Below are 20,027 nucleotides of genomic sequence, written 5' to 3'. Positions count from 1 at the left end.
AGGATACCATGCGACCCATTAATCGATCGTTCACAGCCTGATAATTGCAACGCGTAACGTATCTTATGTCGGAGCTATATCTTGGCCCAGAAGGTAACCGCGTGTTAATAATTTGTAGGTATTGACAATAACCATCGGCGTTCATTATTCATTTCATATACCACGACGAAGGCGATGCGCTAACTTCATATAAACGTGGTAAATAAACCACTTGTTCGCTCAACGAACTATTCATTTGCTCCGTTCTATATTTCCGAACTCCTTTCAATTAACCTCTTTCAATGGGTTGCATTCTTGCATTCGCAGGAGTCTGATATATCATAATTGGCATACTGACAATTACCATAACAATAATCGAGTTGAAAAGTAATCACGAATAACTAATTAAATTACAAGTACTGACTACATTCGACTGTGAATCACATGTATTTGGTTTTTCTAGGGCGAATTCATCCTGTTTTTGTTGCACAATCGCGTGGCATGGTAATATAATATTGACAAAAAATTCATTGCGGATATTCAACTTAAATAATAATACGGGATAGATAACCAACGCTAATATTCCTAATGCGTAAAGAACTGAACATTTCAAAAGGATCCGAAAGAATGTTACCAAATAATTTTGGTTAATGTACAAACCACCGGACAATAGAACAAAAAGAAGGCTTTTATCAACAAGGCTTTATTGAAACGGCGTCATTAGTGTCATACAAATTAGCTGTAGTTAATTTTTCTCCGCTCTGCCGGAAGCATGAGCGCACCCCTCTAAAGTAAACGGGCAGCCGTGCAGGGGTGATTAACAGCACTCAGCTTAAGCGTCAAATACGAAGCGTCGTTCATTAATTTCATGGCCGTAAATGTGTGCTCAGCGACAACTACCCTGCATTTAACCTTACCTAGCTTGACCCATCTTTTGTCGCTGCGATGGTGCTGTTCATTACGTTTATGCGCTTTCTTTATGCCTCCTTGCGCAGGTGGAGACGTTGACCTTCCTGTGGATCCTGTTCGCCTGCATTGTTCTCGGCAACAGTGCGGTACTGGCAGCGCTTCCCAAGGGCAGAAAGTCTCGCATGAACTTCTTCATCATGCACCTCGCCATTGCAGGTGATCTTCTGTGATTGGTTTCTGAAAAGCCAATTTGATAGTCAATGACAACGAATGTAACATGCTTAAAGGTACACTAAATGTAAATACAAAATTATGCTCGAGTGAAAAGTCAGTGCTTGAGAAAATCTAAAGCGATAATATGACACACATCAGCATTTTAATAATCGATAATTTAAGGTAAATGTGGGACACTATACGAGCCACCACTGGCACAATCTGGAACACAAACGCCAGATCTGGTAGCAGGGCCTCAGTACCAGTATTTACAAGAACTCAAATCACCGTGACAAAAAAGAGCGTTTCAGTGCATTACAAGATTGAATAAAATTGAATGTCTGATTGTTGAAAAAGAAAGGACTCACTGGCATTGCCCTTGAGAATGACGTAAGTTCCGTTTTTGTTAGGCTGGGCTCCTCTAAAGCCCTTGTCTCCAACGCTTACTCCGCTTCCCCGCAGTGGCGGCTATCGGGCAGTGCAGAATAGTCTCGGCATGTATTGTAGCCTACGGCAGATGCTTTCTCCTTTTCTATTTTGGTCGTTGCTGATCCGTTCTGTCTGATGGCGCCTTCTTATCCGCAATTGTTCAAATAAAGGTAAAATCCTTGCGCTGTCCGCGCTTTCTATCACGGTTTTGGCTGCATCGATAAGACGTGTATTCATCTGGCGCCATTGCCTTTCGCCGTGAAAAGATATGTAAAGAAAAGTTCAACATCGCGGGAATAAACACGAATGTCAGCTGTTCGCGGTTTACATATCTTACCGATTAACGTGAGTGTTGGGGTGAGTTGGTAGTTCATCGTAAAGGAATTTTCAACAGCGCGGAAAAAACACGAATGCACGAAAAGAGAACTGACACGGACAAGCGCTGACTTTGAGCTGATTTTTTATTCAGAAAAGACACATATAGGTAGTGAAAAATTGCGCAGCTTGCAATGACGAAATAAATAAACATATAGTACGGACAACTTTATCTTGCGAGATCATAAGCATGCGAAAGATAATCGACTTCTTTTTTGTACAAGTCAATGGGAGGCATGCTAATGCATCCCCCCCCCCCCAAACGTGCAATGTGGGCCGCCTCTACAATTTCTCTAGTGTGCAAATTTGTGTCTTCGTAGATTACCACAGTTTGATTGTAGGCAGGCAGGCACCCACAACCCTTACAATGCGCGCTCAAATGTGCGGAGTTGCCGCGCTGCACATTCCACCGGTGTTCACGTAGGCGTATATTGAGGCATCTTGATGCGCAATGAGAATTATGACATGCATGTCATAATTCTCATGTTGCTACCTGTCATTTACGTTTGCAATACTCTCACGTCATGCAATACCAGATTTGGCATATGTCAAGCTAGCGAAACCGCCGCGAGCGTCTCGACACCACGTCGTAATAATCATGCCGTACATAACATGCGTGTCACGATTTGCACGTTAGAACCTGTTATTTAAGTTCGTCATCTAGATGACGAACTTAATAGCTTAGTAGCTACTCGTCACGCCATAGCAATTTTCGTATATACCACGTTAATGAAACGGCGGCAAGAGCAACAAGACAGTGGCATGTAAGTTATGCCGTTCATGACATACATGTAATGATTTTCATTTTATAACCTGCTATTTTGCGTTGGTCATACAGTGAAGTCATGTAATACTAATTTGGGTATACATCCCATTAAGGACACAGCCCCGACAGCACAAAATCGTAAGCGGATAGATAGATAGATAGATAGATAGATAGATAGATAGATAGATAGATAGATAGATAGATAGATAGATAGATAGATAGATAGATAGATAGATAGATAGATAGATAGATAGATAGATAGATAGATAGATAGATAGATAGATAGATAGATAGATAGATAGATAGATAGATACGCTCAAAGTCGCAGGAGTTCGCTTTTAAAAATTGCTTTAAGTTGCTTTAAGCATTTAAAAATGGCTTACACGTTCTTTACATTACTTCAAGTGAATGACATATAAAGTGGAAGATTTGCCGGCCGCGGCGGACGAATCATTATGGCTCATGAATGCTGGCCAAAAGGTCGCGGTATCAAATGCCATTTTGAATCCCATTTTGATAGAGACGAAATAGAAGAAGCCCGTGAGCTTAGACTTAGTTGCATTTTAAAGTACCCAGGTGGTAGAAACTTCCGAAGCTGTCCACAATGACACGGTATATCAAGCCCAAAATACGCCCTTCGTTCAATTTTTGCATTGGAACCATTAATGTATTTCCTGTGTATTTCGGTACACAAATGTGCAACACTGTTATCATTTCTAGGACACGGCCAGAATGGTCTCTTTTTTGTTGTTGCTAATTTACATATAAAGCAGACACTTGAATATTTCACCAAATATTCTGATGTTCTTTGTCGTTTCATCTACCCAGTTTCGTACTTCCTAAACATTTCTTTATGGATACAGATTTTCTTCGTCTACTAAAGATTACGTGCTCTGCACCGTGGCTTGCAGAACGCGCTGCTCAGTTAAGGAGAATTACAGAATGCAAGCGACTACCCGGCTATGAAATGTTGCTTTGTGGTGCACAAGAATAGCACTGTTATCACTTGTTCTTTCTGCAGCACAAAAGAGATAGCAATGCCTATACGATCGGTAACCCACAAAAGTTAACCAAGAACACAAAGTTGGCATTGCCTACTCTGCTCAGCTACAAGGCGATAAAGAAATAAATAGCATGAAAATAGTATGTGAGCCATATATGGGAGAAACATAGCCGGTCCAACAGCAAATTAAGTCCAGAAACTTTGACAGTGCCTTGATTCATTTCCGTTGTGGCGCCTGCATGGATTAACATTACATAAATGATCGTTTTGTAAGCGCTTGGTTTTTAAACCATGGCCTATCTCACGTCTCGGTTCAACCAGAACAAGACAGCATAGTACCCAGTAGGAGAAACTATTTAAGCAAAAAACTAAACAAAATAGTGGATAGCAGTGGATAGGAAGGCTGAAGGTAAAACAAATAAATAAGTGGAGTGAATGTGACGTGGACCCCCTAGCTGGACGGTTTGGTCGATCATGGAAAGGGTGTAGAGAATCTTATTCCCGTGTCGTGCGTAAAGTGTTGTATCGGTGAAACTGGGAGTCGTCTCAATAATCGTTTAATGGATCACATGGCGTCACTAAAGGCACAGCCGTCGTCTAATTTGTGGTACTTTCACAGATTGCAAATGCCGCCCGTTGCTGCACCAAACCAAGGTGCTGTCAAGGAATGAAGATTGTAGAGCGCTAGAAGTTTCGGAGGCATTTTTTTTATTCGTAAGTATGGTGACACGTGCGTTGCTAGGCCATCGGTTATGTGGTACAAACTAGATAATACCTAAGTGACAACGTGTAGCTGTTCACGTGCTTCTTTATATAACCGGTTTCGTTGCACCATGTTGCTTATGTATGTGTGTTTCTCGCAAACATTTCCAGTGGCCAGTCCGTGCTTGTGCGTGTGCCTTCCTTGTCCCTTTTTTTTGCAAAGTTTTCGACGCAAAAAAAAAATAAATGTAACTGCGCAACAAATTGGTGCAGAACCCGATTTGTCATATTTTGATAACGCCATGAAAAATCCTTGGAACAAGGGGTGTCACTTGAGTCAACCTTTCGACAAGCGGACTTGTCTTCTTCAAGGCTGCTTGAAACGGACTTGCCTTGAAAGACAGGTCCGCTTGTGCAAACGTTAGTTGCAGCGACGCCCCGAGTTCAATGATTTTTCATCTCTTCAATTCATCTTCCCCTGAACTCCTGCCCTTTTTAGATGTGATTACGTCCGTTATTTGCATTTCATTTCAGATCTCGGCGTGGGTCTGGTGAGTGTTCTGACGGACATCATCTGGAAAACTACCGTCGACTGGCACGGAGGCAACTTCGGCTGCAAAATCGTCAAGTTTGCGCAGGTGATACAGTAATGAAAGACGCTAGTTCAATATGACATGCCAGAAAAAAAAAGAACGATCGCCCTATTTATAACTGAAAGTTATGCACATGTTTTGTAATGCTTCCCCGCTTCGTACGACGTCTACGATAACGAATCAGGCAAAGCTGGCACAGCCAAAAACAAAAGTTTTTGTTTTCCCCTAAAATGTTCGAGCGCGCAAATAAGAACTCTTGTCGTGGGGCACTTCCACAAGAAGGGGTGCTTGATTAAGTAGGATAGACGAAGACAATGTACTTCACAATAGTCTTAATAAGGACGGCGTTGTTTAGGTAACGTGTTTGGAAGGAACAGCGTGAATGCCGGGACGACTAATATGCATTCAAACGTCACTACAATATAATGTAGTTCGCTCGCGCTCTTCAAGATGGCAGGGGTTCTATGAATTTTTCATCGGCTTTAAGAGGATGTTCTTAAGGTTAGCTATGTCGTCAATGCCATAAATATTAAACATCTGCTATGCCATGAGCTGTCTTTTCAGGAAACTTAGCCTTTTTTACGCTTGCGTTGTAAATTTCACCCTCGCTATGGATCTGCAATGAAAGCAAACTTAAAAAGCTCGTCTTACTAGTGGCTGTATACTATCAGTTGGCGTTCTTGCTTGGATGTATCTTGCTGAAAATAAAGCTCGACAGGCTATCCACGCTGCGTGGCCTGCTGCCACGTGTTGTTCTCTATCACAGATACTTTTATTTTTGTTTAAAAATTGCAATATCTGGCTGAAAAATCGACATTTTAGACGTATGTGCTTGTTTAGCTATTCAAATCATGGCGTCAACGTATGGAGGCGCAAACTTCGATTTATGATTACTTTTCTGACATGCGACAGGATGCAGATCTTTACCAGATGTATTGTTCAACTCAATTTTAACTAGGGCAGTGTGAATAGTATATTATGAAACACTTATTTTTCACAGAGTCTTTATCAGCCTTAACAAGAAGTCGTCGTGCAGTTATACAGTTATGAAAGGTGGCCTAATCGTTCCTATATACTGGCCCTTCGTGTCCGCAATTTGTTTTCTTAATTTCAGCTGTTTCTTTGACGTGATATATTTTACCGTTAACCTAAATAACTGCCTGCGTTAGCTCGATATATACTAAAATTGGTAGAGCATGCCATGAGCGCATTAAGAACATAAATGGCAGGTCCTCACATGAAAAATCATGATATGCTTGTCACGTGCGTCATGATTTACATGGCACGCTGTTGGCGCTTTCGTGGTCATGTCATTAAAATAGTAAATAGGAAGATTGGCGTGGCATTACATGAGCTTACGACGAACTTGAACATGACAATGGGGACTTTTAGCTTTTACGTATACTTCTTTACGTTACCGTGTTACCGGATACCTGATGGAATCTGCGCATGCGCGAGCGTGTACGGAACGTAAACGTTTACGGAATGTAAACTACTCTCAGGATAGGCTTTACGTTTACGGCCCTATCTCGCAAATCCACCTTCCTTTGTGGCTACTCGCGATATCCGCTTTGCGGAGAATCCAGCCGCCGAGTCAAAATAAGACGAAGTACGAGCGCCACTTACGATCACCTTGTTTCAGCCGGATTACCGAGGCCAGAGCGACCTAGAATGCCAAATCCGTAAACGTGAGATGCCTAAAGCAGAGAACACCTACAAAGCCCCTGATAGGCTGGATAGGTCGCGCCATCTAGCGGGGCCAAGGTGAATCAAGCAAGCACAAAATTGTTATTGCAGAAACATCGGGCATTCTAATGCCCAATTGTACATACCTTACAGCGGCATAATTACGAATGCGTTGCCTATTTAATCATTTTCCCCTCAAGAACACCAGGCGAAAACAAACGTGACCATGACGGTGGTTGCACGAAGCGTCACAAGATGTCGACGCCACGGTCCGGTTACCTTGTATTGCTACACCCCTTTGCTGCACACGCTAAACACTTCTCTAATGATTTTGCCGCAGCGCAATTCAATATTTTTTTTTAAATTGAATTAGTTTAAATGCAGTCATCATCACCAATAAGTGTTTTGCGCAAACGTAAAGGTATACGTTCACGTGCGTATGTAAACGTGTACGTATGGCGAGCTAAAACTTTTCTAAAACATGCGTTCCGGTAACACGGTAAATGCAATTCCGTTTTCCGGTAACACGGTAATGTTAAAAAGTACATGTACAAGCTAAAAGTTCCTAATTATGGCATGCATGTCATGCTCGCTATTATTAACATGACGGAGGCTTTGTCCGGCTCTCACGCCCGTCTTAATTACTAGATATAATCAAAACTCGTATATCATGACGCGAGTGTACGACCAAAATAAATGACAGGTCAAATCATGACAATCATGACAGGTATGACATGATTGTCATGGCTTATATGACACGGACGCCTTAAAATAGAACCTCACAGAGTTCATGTGGGCCATCTGGCAATCCCGCGTCAACTTTACTGCTTCTCCTTCATGAGCGTAGGGTTCGTACACACACTAAGAGCATCGCCAAGTGTAAGGCAATCGCAGGATTCCGAACCTTCAAGGACGCCGAGATCGCTCACGTGTATACCGCTAATCTTCGCTAAGAAGTTCGCTAAGAAATCCTTCGCATTTAAAAAGGTGTTGTCTGTTCAAGTGCTTCAAAACGAGGGCGCGCTGTAACGACACCCACTATGACGAAGGCCGGTTCACCTGCCGAAGCGTTAGTTATTAATTTGTCAGCTGTTTCTTTGTTAATTTGTTAAACCACTGTATCTTCATTTACAAATATTTTTTCCTGTTCAGCAAGAATACTTCTTTCGTATATATATATATATATATATATATATATATATATATATATATATATATATATATATATATATATATATATATATATATATATATATATATATATATATACGAGCAGGGAAGATCGAATAGGTCCGGGTATTTCCACGCATGTGAGGTAGCACGTGTTGAAAATGAAATATTTATTTAAAGGGACTGTGTACCGCCCTTTATCGCTTTTCTGTTTTGTACCGCAATAGAAAGCGTACCGTCTGAAGTGTCCGACTTTGCAGTGGTTTCTTTGGAAAGTGAGTAGGAATTTTTAAAACAAAACTTTTCGATCTGCGTTCGGTCTTCTTCCATTGGCGTGCAACATGCCCACAACACTTGTTTGTGGACGCGATGACAACTGCAATGCCGGTAAAAATTAAAACCGGAAGCACATGTGATTTCTGTCGGATTACTTTATCTTCGCTGAACACTAATGTAATGACATTCTTGGAAACATTTCGGCGCGCGCACAGAAGACGGCAACGAAAGGCGAGAAGACAAACGGGCGCGAACTCACAACTAAGTTTATTGAAGGAAGTACACGAAATATATAACCCAGGGTAGCTCAAGAGCGCATGTGCGTAAAAAGAATCAAACAAAGAAACTAAACATAAGGAAACATAAGAAAAAACACATCATGACAGTAATATTGCAGAAGTAACTACATCGTGCAGCAGGTTTTAAAAGTCAAGTGCTACTCAAAAAGGTGAACTCCTTGTCAGTTAGTGCAATCGATGGGTTGCTTACGCATTTATCAGCACACCTTCTAATGTGGAAAGCTTCAACTATTTCCCGAGTTATCTCGTCTTTATGATAAAACAAAATGTTAGTATCACACCACACAGGATGACATTGGCAGTTCCTGCAATGCTCGGCTAGATGGGAGTTATTACTATTATCCAATGACTTCATATGTTCATTAAGGCGAGTGTTGACGCATCGGCCAGTCTGACCTATATACACCCGACTGCAGGTTAAGGGCAACAAATAAACTGCCCCTATCCTGCACCTCACGAACTTTCCGCTTTCTTTTGAAAGGCAAACACATTTATTCTTCTTGATTTTTTTGTCGAACTTTTGGTCCACCGCACGACAGATACGTTGAATCTTATTGGGTGCACTGAAAACAACCTCTACACCGAACCGATTGGCTATGTGCTTTAGCTGATGGGAAAAACGATGAATGTAAGGTAAAACAACGAAGCGTTTGCGTTGAGTGTCTTTCTTTGTAGAACTATGCTCTGATCTAGCCTTTAAAAACTTAATAATCTTTTCAACAGCTCTGCGTACAACATTGTCTGGGTATGCAGCCATTTTTAGACGGTTGATTTGACTTGAAAATGCTAAACTCATGGTATGAATGCATGACTTCGACAGGGCACTCCTCAGACAAGACACTGCAATTCCATTCTTTACAATTTTGGAATGGCCTGAGCTATAGTTCAGAAGAGATTTTACTGACCGAGGATTATACATCCAGCATGTGTGTCCTGATTGTAGGTGCAGTGTTAAGTCTAGGAACTGCAACTGATTATTTTGGGCAACCTCATGTGTGAACTTCAGACCCATCCCATATTCCCTAAACACCTTCAAAACATTCACAACATTGCTGCCTTGCACGTCTTTCTCAGAAATAATTAAAAAATCATCGACAAACCGAAAAACCTTTTTAGCCAAACCAAGCAATCCTTTATGAATATTTCTGTCTATTCTGGCCATGAAAATATCGCTTAGAACGGGGGCTACTTTTGAGCCAATGCAGACCCCTGAATTCTGGACAAACATTTCACTTTGCCAACCAACGAATGTAGATTTTAAATAAAAGGACAAGATTTCCAAAAGGACAGATTTCCTTTCGTTTCCGTCTTTTGTGCGCGCGCCGAAATGTTTCCAAGAATGTCCTCAAACCAACTCGCCCAGCTCTCCATACTGTTACTAATGTAATGGATGTAACAGTCGTTTTCAGCGCGCTAGCGGTTAAATGAAGCCTTATTATACGATTACAGAACAGTTTTTTTTGCTGTAATCACAGTCTATGCGTTTATTTTAGCACTGCTGACACAATCCCAACCAAGTTGATTCGCCAAAAAGAGACAATAAATGCACGCCTTCACAGCGCAGCACATGCGAGACATCCTAACAACAATACCGCGGCACAGTACGACCAGCGCTGAGGGCCGCATCGCATAGAGCATGAGTTGAAGCAGACGAAATCGAAGACGGCGCCGCAGGCAGCGCCACCGGGCGCCTTTTCGGATGTGTGAGAAAAAAGAAAGGAAAGAAATTACTCTCTGACACAACCGACAGCTGCCTCAAGTGCGTAAAACACCATTTCAAGTTATACATGTTTGTTTCTAAGCAAAATGAGTCTACCTGCGAGGATTTCTTGTACTACCAGTAGATTTACCACATCGCTGTTGGGTGACGCTAACGGTCATTCTTTCACGATTTTCAATATCAAATTTAAAATATAATTCATTTCTTATGGGACAAAAGCATGCTCGTTGCCGCCAATGTGGCGAACGATCTTCTCATTTTCACCAATATTAGAAATTTTTTTCAAGCGGTAGAGCGTCCCTTTCATTAGCGTTTCGGTGGTGACGGCACAAACTTCATCACACTGAATGACTAACTTCTTTATTTGTGCCATACGCAGGTCCTGGTTACATACTCTTCGACATATGTGCTGGTGGCGTTGAGCATCGACCGGTATGATGCCATCACTAGGCCTATGAATTTCTCAGGAAGCTGTAAGTACCCTTCGAACAGTTAAGAATATCAAAGTACTATAGGTGTCTGAAACAAAATGCAAATTTTCTTATTTATTTGAGCGACTGTTTCCTCGCGGTAATTTCTGTCGTCATGAGCTTTATTAATGAGATTCCTTGTTTTTATTGTGTGTAGCATCATCTTCACCGTGCACTTTCGGGTACTTTTGTTAAATAATGTATGAAGGAAGGAAGAATTATTTATAATGACTCTCTTGCGTGTTACCAGCCAATGTATATCTTTGTTTATTCGATACTTTAGAGATATGTTCCATATCGTTTGTGGAGATAGGTTTACACTAGGCTTACCTACGAGCGCGACCGTGTAGGGACGCGACGTTCTCCACTGCCGCTGCGTGCGACGACGCTGCGGCCGGGTTCGTCGTTTTCTCCGACACGGCGCAGAAACCACGCACGAGGCAGGGTAACAACAACAACGGGTTTATTAAACCAAGATGCAGCACAGTGCGACACTCACGGGCTTGCAGGCCGTATAGGGAACTCCGCAAGACCGAGCAAGTACGCCTGCCTACGGCGCGACGACTCACGCACGAGGGCCGAAGTCGAACGCACGAACGAGAAGCCGCCTGCTCAGCAGTGCGTCAACCTCTCGTCAAGGCCTGAGAGCATCTGACGCGGGCAAGCCCGCGCCAGACAGAAGCGAGCTCAAGGGGGAAGGGGGTTGTCACTGGCGGCCAATGAGGACAGGCGCTGCGCAGTGACGTAAGCTAGCTTGGTGGCGTGAGCATGTTAGGATGTCGAGGCATGCCCGGACGCGTGCCCGCGCGCCGGGAAGCCGACGCATGGCTCGCACCAGACAAAGAGGCCTGGCGCTGTCACCGTGGTCGCCATACCGCCGATTAACGGCGGTCCCCGGCGCTCGAGCCGCGCAGGGCCAACACGCGCGCTAGCTGGGGAAAGAGGCGCCAAAGGGAAGGGCGCGCTCGATTCCCACACGTTAAATGGAATACCTTATTGCTCGCCTTTGGTATTGTCCGTGAATATGTTCTGATAACTGCACACCATCTTGTACAATGTTTCTTGCACATGGGAATTCGTGGGTGTATACGCGCAAGGCGGTATATAATTAGCAGCAAGGGGGGGTGTGTATCGAGGTTAGCCCAGGCAGCACACGGGAAATTCCAGTGTAATCGAGCCATATAGCACCTTCACTTGCTATAACACATGTTCGCAGGGAGGCGTGCGCGCTGGCTGGTAGCGCTAGCCTGGGCGGCATCGGTGGCCATGTCGTTGCCCTCCATCTTTCTCAACGGAGAGGCGTTAGTGCACGGCCGCCTCCAATGCTGGATCGAACTCGAGCTGTGGCAGTGGCAAGTGTACATGACACTGGTGGCTGGCTCCCTATTCTTCATACCGGCCTTGCTGATCGCCGCCTGCTACAGCGTCATCGTGTACACCATATGGAAGCGGAGCAAAATAATAAAAGGTAAAATGCGCACAAAGATTTAGAAAACAAGCGGATGATTACACACATGTGATACTCAAATGTTTGCATCTCCAAGGTCAAGATGGCAGCCGACAGAAGGAAACACGGAAGGGTTAGGTTGAACAAACAGGAGAAAGTGCCTCAGGCAGGGTGGCCGACGTTTCGATAGGAGGACCTATCTTTGTCAAAGGCGCCTTGTCATCGTTGGCGTGTTAGTTTTAGGTGTTAGTGTCGACGTCATGTCCAGCGATGGCGCGTGTCGCTGTTGGTAGTTGCTGCCTGGAAAGAAAAAAATATATAAAAAAGCTCAAAAATTTTAAAAAACTGTAATAGCTATAAAAACCATAAAACTATACCGCTCCTTTTTCTGTTTTTTTTTTTCTTTCAGCTCCCCTTATCTCTGAGATGGGATGCCTGAGCGCCGTTGCAAACATTCTTGAAATGTGGCAAGGGTTACGCTCTTCTGCTGTATAGTTTTTTGTTTCCAGGCAGCAATTACCAACAGCGGCACGCGCCACCACTGGACATGACGTCAAAACTAACTCCTTAAAACCAACATGCCAAGGATGACAAGGCGCCTTTGACAAAGATAGGTCCTCCTTTCGAAACGTCGGCCAGCCTGTCTGAGGCACTTTCTCCTGTTTGTTCAACCTATCTCAAACGTCTGCAGTGTCAGAAACGAACGTTTGTGCTGCAGTGGTGGCGAGGCGTCCTAGCCGCAAATACCAGGCAGCTGCTAATACCGGCTGTATTTTGCACTGGGTACGCGCTATAGGTCCGTTATGAACCATCCATGAAGGAGCTACCAAACTTTCATCACACTTTACCTCTGTCTTATAGTTAGTTGAGCCTGCGCAAGAACACCACAAGCAGCCCTTAATAATCGGTAGCTAGATGGCTCTGATTATATTCTTTAGTGCCTTACTTGGTCCCAACGAAGGGTAATTTCTTCGAGGGGCCCTTTCTTTGTAAGACGCAGTTAATTGAATCCAGCGGACAATTAGGCCAACGAAAGCAAGAGGCCATTAGTTGCTATAGTTAACTGTGGTGTAGTAATTATAACTGAAACGAAATGACCTAACTGGGCGAAAATAAACCTCTTTCCGTCGGCAGGAGCCAAACCTATTCGATGGTTATGGGTACGGATCCTACCAGAAAGAGTGTATTAAGTGCATAGCACTTTAGGGGTCCGGCTTGTTGTCCATCCATAGATTTCACGTGGCGTGATCACGCTCACAATCAAGCGCTTAATACAGGCCTAAAACGAGGCTAGCAATGCTCAAAACCGGTTTAAAATAAACGAACTAGGTCTAAAATGATACAAGCAACCGAAATGACCTAGAAGTTCAATAATTAACCTAATGTTGCTCAAGCGTTTCGGGAAGATGCAGCTGTCTCCTGCTCAGCGCAAGAGAGGGCGCCACCACCTCGCTAAGCAAGAGATTGCTCCTCGCAAAGGTTCTACGGTACTACATCTGAAGGTGGAAACAACCTGACGGAACTCGCTGCAGACGACACGTATCTCAAATGCTGTAAGAAGCAGAAAGCCGTAAAAGCAGGAAAAAGTAGCTCGCATTTCGCACACAGAGTTTGCGGATCACCCTAAAAAGAATCGACTCGTCCCGGGGAAACCCTATTTTAAAAAGCATAAATGCGGTACGGTGCGGTGAAAAATTCATTGCATTGACTCCACAGATGCTTGTGTCTGATTAATTTGATTACTGGGTCGCTAAATCTCTGGATTTCCCTTTATTGGTCTAAGATCTCCAATCGAATCACTGCAAATCTTTAATAATCGATTTACTTTTTTTCCATTGAAGATTCTCGATTCCCGTGTTGAGTATGTATGCAACACCATGGAAAAAGCGCCGCTCTTTATGCCATCAACGGTTCCCTCCGCTGAAATGGTTCAATAAAAGACGTGATCTTGGCGGTGGAATCGGCGTAGATTGTTGCAGGAAGCAGTTCTGTTCGGCTTTTTTACGCTTCTACCTCAAATAATGCTGCATAAACCAGTTAGTTCTCGGTAGCACAGCGTACGTTTTTATATCTGCTACAGGCATCCTTTGTACTTCCAATATTTACTCTGCGCTACACGCTACGTTTCGATGCCTCAGGTAATAGTCTTGGCGCTGTGACAATTTTTTTCAGAATATGCTTTTCCGTATGATGTCGCTTAGGCAGTAGTTGCATTGAGTTCCTTTTCCGCGAATTCGTGCATCACTTGACTAATGTTTCACAAACACCCGCTGCCTATGTCGCGGCACTACAAAGTCAAGCTACATGGTCTTTGCATTTTTCAGGAGTTCACGGGAAGGATATCGACACGAGGCGAACGAGCTCTCGGGGTGTGATTCCAAAAGCGAAAGTCAAGACAGTCAAGATGACTCTAATCATAGTTCTAGGTGAGATGATCTATGCATTCGAGTTTGCTGCCGCAGTTTTGTTGCCATTTTGTTTTCGACTGTCGAACGACACTGTGTTCTGCTGATTATTCTCTTTGAAGATATTTTATTGCTAGCTCAATCAAATGAGGTACCTTCAATTCAGCGCAGTCGGTGATACGATTGCCGAGTACAAGCACATTGCGCAGTTCTCTATGAATTTCCAATATATAAAAGAAGCACTTCAAATTATAGTAAGAATCGGAAAATATATCACAAGTCTGATACTCTGAGCATCTAATATTCCCGTTGGCATGCTTCATCTTTCATGTATTTATGTGTTTGAAGTAATCACGTAATTGTTGTATGTAATTTCGGTGTAGGTTACTTTTTAACGTCTCACTAACGGTAGTCATTAAAAATTCTGAAAAGCGAAAACAAGCATTGCTCAAGCAGTGTTTGAACGCTTCGACTGTGCTTTGTGAGGCGAAAGCCGGCATGAAAACTGAGCTTTGCCGTGGCGTCAGCGATCCTACAAATATTGAAATTATGACACCTGTATCATGTGGAAAGGAAGAGAATGAGTTTTGAGATAATGAGGCATAAACACCCTAATGTTAGCGTGGGAGGTTCACAGACAACAGCAAGTGTTACAGGACATTTTTCATTTTAAAAAATAAATGTTTATTTACTGATAAAATTACTGGGCCAAGCCTATCATCGAAACGCTCATTTCCTTTCATAGCATCAGTTTTGCACGGTTTTGATTTCATTATGTTTACCTGATGCAGAGCAGCAGAAATTTTCATTTTGTGTTTGTGCTTGTGAAACATATATATATATATATATATATATATATATATATATATATATATATATATATATATATATACTTGTATGCTAGATGACCTCCTGATAGGGCAAAATCGTACGATCAAAGTAAATACATGCACACCAGCATAAAAATAACACAACTAACAATGGACCAGATCAAAGTTGTTCGCATGGGAGGAATAAATATTTCCGTCTTCTATTTGAGGTTGACACATACAATATATTTCATTTATATTCCTTGGTATTACGTGACAAAACCACGATATGATTACGTGGCACGTCGTAGTGGGGACCGGATTAATTTCAACCAGCAGGAATTTTCTAACGTACACGTAAGATAAGTACACAGGTGTTCTTGCATTTCACCCCCATCAAAATGTGACCGCCGTGGCCGCGGGAATCGCACCCGCGTCCCATGACATAACAGCGAAACAGCTTAACCGCTGAGCTGCCACCGCAGGCAAAGCAACGTTTCGATGCATGTACACACCGGATTTTCCATCCGATCGCCCGCTACAAAGCGCAAGACATCATTAATAATCATCATCAACAACTAATATCCCCTAGCGTGTCCGGGCCTGGCCTGGTCACGAATATGCGCACCCTGGATAAGTTTAGTAATGAACTCGCGGGCCGGGCCTGAGCTTGGAACCATGGGCAGGGCCGTGCTCGGGCTGGGTTCGGTCATGTACGCCCGGGCCCGGGCCGGGCCCATGCTTGGAACCACGGGCGCAGGCTGGGCTTGGGCTTCATAAAGCGGGCCCGGGCCGGTCCCGGGCCGAAAAATCAGGCCCGTGCAGTGCTCTAGTACTACATGAGTCCTCCTACTCTATGTTGAATCGCCGCACACGAGCATTTTCCGCGCAGCCTAAGAAACACTAGGGTCTTTAGAATTACCTATCTATTTATTTTCTAGTAAAGGAACACACCACCTATTATGTATTGATGTTGCGCCTCAGATATGCGTAACATTTGCTTTTTAATCGATAATCTTCTGAAGTATGAACGGCGGTACCAGTTCAAGATGGCTGGGCCTTCCGCAAGTGGTCAAACTTTGGCCGGGTGGCTGAATCGGGTGACAGACAGACAAACGGAAAGACAGACAGACAGACCAAAATTTCTGCGTTTAAGTTCCCCAAGAAAGACTATCGTCGTTAACAATCCCACGGACGCATCATATAGAAGAGCGACGGTCCGTGTGTCGCATTTCTACGGGAATACGCTCAGGCGCACGTGTGAAGCGGGCAGACGTGCCCTTTAGGTGGCGTCCCACCACGACAACTCTCTGGACTATAAGGCAGACCGACGCTTCCCATTGAGGAGCGATCGTTTGCACTGGCATCAAAAAAAGGAGGTGTTGGGTTCGCGCTTCGAATATTCATTTGGGTACAACTGTTCACAGTGCGACTGCCTCGTGAGATTGTATTGTATGTTTGCTAACGCTTCTTTAATCTTTCTGCACGCAGCGTTCGTCTTCTGCTGGAGCCCTTACTTCATCTACGACCTGCTTCAAGTGTACGGCGCGACTCCGAAGACTCAGGCGGCCATCGCCGTGGCAACGTTCATCCAGAGCCTGGCTCCGCTGAACAGCGTCGCCAACCCGCTCATTTACTGCTTCTTCTCGAGTAACATGTGCCGCCACATTCGGCACGAGGCTCTCCTGACCTTGTCGCCCCACGAACCGCCGTCTTTATGATCCGCGCGCAACGCCCGCGTCTCGGGCAACAGGTCGTACGTGACGCATTCGACGGGGATATCCAACTCGGTACTCTGAAGACGGGCGACGCAACTGATGAATGAGAGGCGAAGCTTGGAGCGCATGTTACAGAGACTGGATAGACCCCAGGCTGTTTCTCAACCTCGCCATTGTTGTCTTCATTCATACGTGTGGTAAACTCTTGAGATGCGTGAACGCGCACTATTTGAATGTTTTATCTTTGTGTGATCCGTGATACGCTAGATCCAATGCGCGTATGCGTCTTATAACACACACTACCACCGGCAGTGTCTGCAGCAGGGATGTCAAACACGCGGCCCGCGGACGTTTCTCTAGCGGCTCGTAGCTTCACAAGGAATGAAATGTTCGTGACTTTGGCACTCGTATTATTTCCTCGCGTCTTGCGATTAATAACGGTTTTTTTGGCTAAGCTACAGAGACTGAATTGTCTGAAGTAATCTTTTTTTCAAGAGCCACCCCGTGGGGTCACCAAAAGTTGAAGCGTAACACCGTGGAACAAAACCTCTATATTTCATAATCTGCCTCGAGATTTCAGTCATTCTAGAGATCAGTATGTTTCTCGAATCCTGACGCCAAATCCCCTTCAGAAATTATCCATATGCGATATGGGAAATGCCCGCGTTCAAATTGACGTGTTAGGTGGCATTTTGTGCGTCTTTTGTGCACCTAACGGCATTTTGTGCATGCACAAAATGCCGTTAGGTGACATTTTGTGCATCCAAGGTGACTTAATTGGCTAATCGTAAAACAGCGTAGTTTCACCATTGGCCAAATAAGGGATTGCAAATTCTACAAAAACCTGTCTCCAGTTTATTTAGCCGTGCTGCTTACTCACGCAAGCGAGAGTTCAGCGCGAAGATTCACAATCGTTCTGCATCATATGAAGCTAACCACAGCAGTATTCGTATTTAACGCTATCGGTAACATGGAAATCAACTGCTGTGGCTTTGAAGCCGTTGATCGACTCAGTCGGCGCCGAAATGGGATAGCACTTTCACTTTTTAACCAAAGATTCTGTCATGGTGTTCGTGACGGGAAAAGCCGTAAACCAGTATTCTCGACGTATATAACTAACGGCATGGCGATCGGCTGAAATGTAATCACTGTGCTTGTTTACCGCCACTCCTCAATTTTTTCGCCTATCTATTCCCGAGAACTCGCGCATTCCATATCAAGGTGACGAATTGGGCGCCGGCAATGCGAAAGCGCTGTGTAATGTGCTGGAGAAACGTTGAGGCCTAATGTTTCTTCCGTTGGCAGTCGTGCGAACGTTACGGAATTTGATGGTTCTATTGTTACAATGTACTTCCTTGTTCTATGATGTTTCTATTGTTATCGACGTTATGGTTGTACTAAATGTGATAATCCTATTTTTTCGAGACCACTTGCTGTACTTCAGATATCAGTCATTCACGCTTGTGGACCATTCTGGGTCTATCGTCATTACTGAGACATTTGATGAGTGAAAAGTTTTAAATTTATCGTGTGGGAGTGGTGATAAATGTGTCAGTATGGGAAGCTTGGTGGTAAGCTGCATGTGAGATCTGCAGCATCATTTCTGTACACAACAACTGCCCAACTACCCAGGGCACGGGTAAAAAAGCTACAGCAATACACTGATAGCGGTGAACAGAGCGTCGACCATCGCTCAACTGACAAGCGGTCAAGCGCGTCGGCTATTATACAGGCGCTATCGAACTTTCCAGCAATATCGCTGGTGGCAGCGTTATCTCTCGACAAAGCTGGAACATTCGCGTGCGGCGCGCAATCTTAACAAAACGATCTACTAAAATCGTGAAGCTTCTCGAACCCTCCTTCGCGGCCAGCGTCGAGCGTTGATAACCGTCCTTGTTGGTCAAACCCGAATACAAGAAGTGGGCGTGGCAATATTTTAATTGCGAGGTGTGTGGAGTCCCGTGTGTTTCACCCAATGCCGCGTGCATTTGTATTCTACCGTTAGTATCCTAAAGAACGAATATTAAGGTAATTCTAATGTGACGAGGTATGTAGTGTGTGGTTCACAGCTCTTTCCATGAATCTTTCCATGAATTAAAGAAAAAGAAAGAACCATGGCGTAATCATTTAAGGCAGCGAGCTGTGGAATGAGGGGTCGCAAGTTCGAATCCCGCGTCGAATGCTTCGGAATTTTTTTCTCCTGAATTAATTTTTGTTTGTGGATTTTATTTATATATACATCCGTATACATATACGGGACATGACGGCGAAGGCAAGAATCCGCCGGGAGTGTCCATATAATTCCTATCGAAATAATTGAAGAGGGTGTATTTCACGACAGGCTCGATACTGTGTGTGAAGATATAATGCATGGCGGTTTATTAGATGCATGCAATGCGCGATAGGGCGCCGGAATAGCCTCACGCGTAGAAAATGCCTGTTGGAAGCCAGTAATGGAGCAGCTGCACGTCAAGTGGAAAGAAAGGGTACACTTACGTAATCGTTGTGGGTAATGGCGGGCGAAAAGGATAGAGAGAATCAGGTTGCTGTAATCAGGAAACAGAAAAGGATACGTTTCACTGACGCAGATAATAACACGTCACCAAAAATTCCCGTTTGTAGAAGCGACTACGCTGAATGAGCACTGCATAGTCATACTGGGAGAACGAAAACAAATGCAACGCAATAATTCTAGAGCTTACCGGCAAGAAGATCTGAAGATGCCTTTATCAGTGATCCAGACTCCTTCTTTTTTGCTCATTGGCCACGGTTTCACACTCCCCAAATAATTTTTTGTTTCTAATTGGACATTAGAGAGGTTATAGAAACCAATGGCTCAAATCAAGGTAGTAGGATAGAATGTGATGAGGTTTTCCCACCAAAATCTAAGTTCCAATCACTCAGATTTTTAAATAACAGGTTACACGATTACCTGGTACATGCACAAGCAAATAACATAATAGCTACAGATGCGTCAGTGAATGATTGAAAGGGAGGCGTAGGAATTGCCTCCCATTCGCTTGGCTGGTAATTCTCTGTGAGGCTCCCAGATTTTACT

At 43.9% G+C, this 20,027-nt stretch overlaps 1 protein-coding gene across 1 annotated transcript; it reads left to right on the top strand.

Annotated features, from left to right (window-relative positions):
• Nucleotides 1-734: 734 nt before the first annotated feature.
• LOC119398829 (cardioacceleratory peptide receptor) lies at nucleotides 735-17,289 on the top strand. The gene is made up of 6 exons (XM_037665646.2): nucleotides 735-1,104; nucleotides 4,911-5,014; nucleotides 10,500-10,593; nucleotides 11,807-12,058; nucleotides 14,362-14,463; nucleotides 16,743-17,289. The coding sequence occupies exons 1-6, from the start codon at nucleotides 1,071-1,073 to the stop codon at nucleotides 16,970-16,972; spliced, it is 816 nt and encodes a 271-aa protein (XP_037521574.2). The 5' UTR covers nucleotides 735-1,070; the 3' UTR covers nucleotides 16,973-17,289.
• The last annotated feature ends 2,738 nt before the right edge of the window (nucleotides 17,290-20,027 follow it).

The sequence above is a fragment of the Rhipicephalus sanguineus genome, chromosome 7, assembly GCF_013339695.2.
Source record: "Rhipicephalus sanguineus isolate Rsan-2018 chromosome 7, BIME_Rsan_1.4, whole genome shotgun sequence".
Classification (NCBI taxonomy): Eukaryota; Metazoa; Arthropoda; class Arachnida; order Ixodida; family Ixodidae; genus Rhipicephalus; species Rhipicephalus sanguineus.
This window is presented reverse-complemented; position numbering and strand designations above follow the sequence as displayed.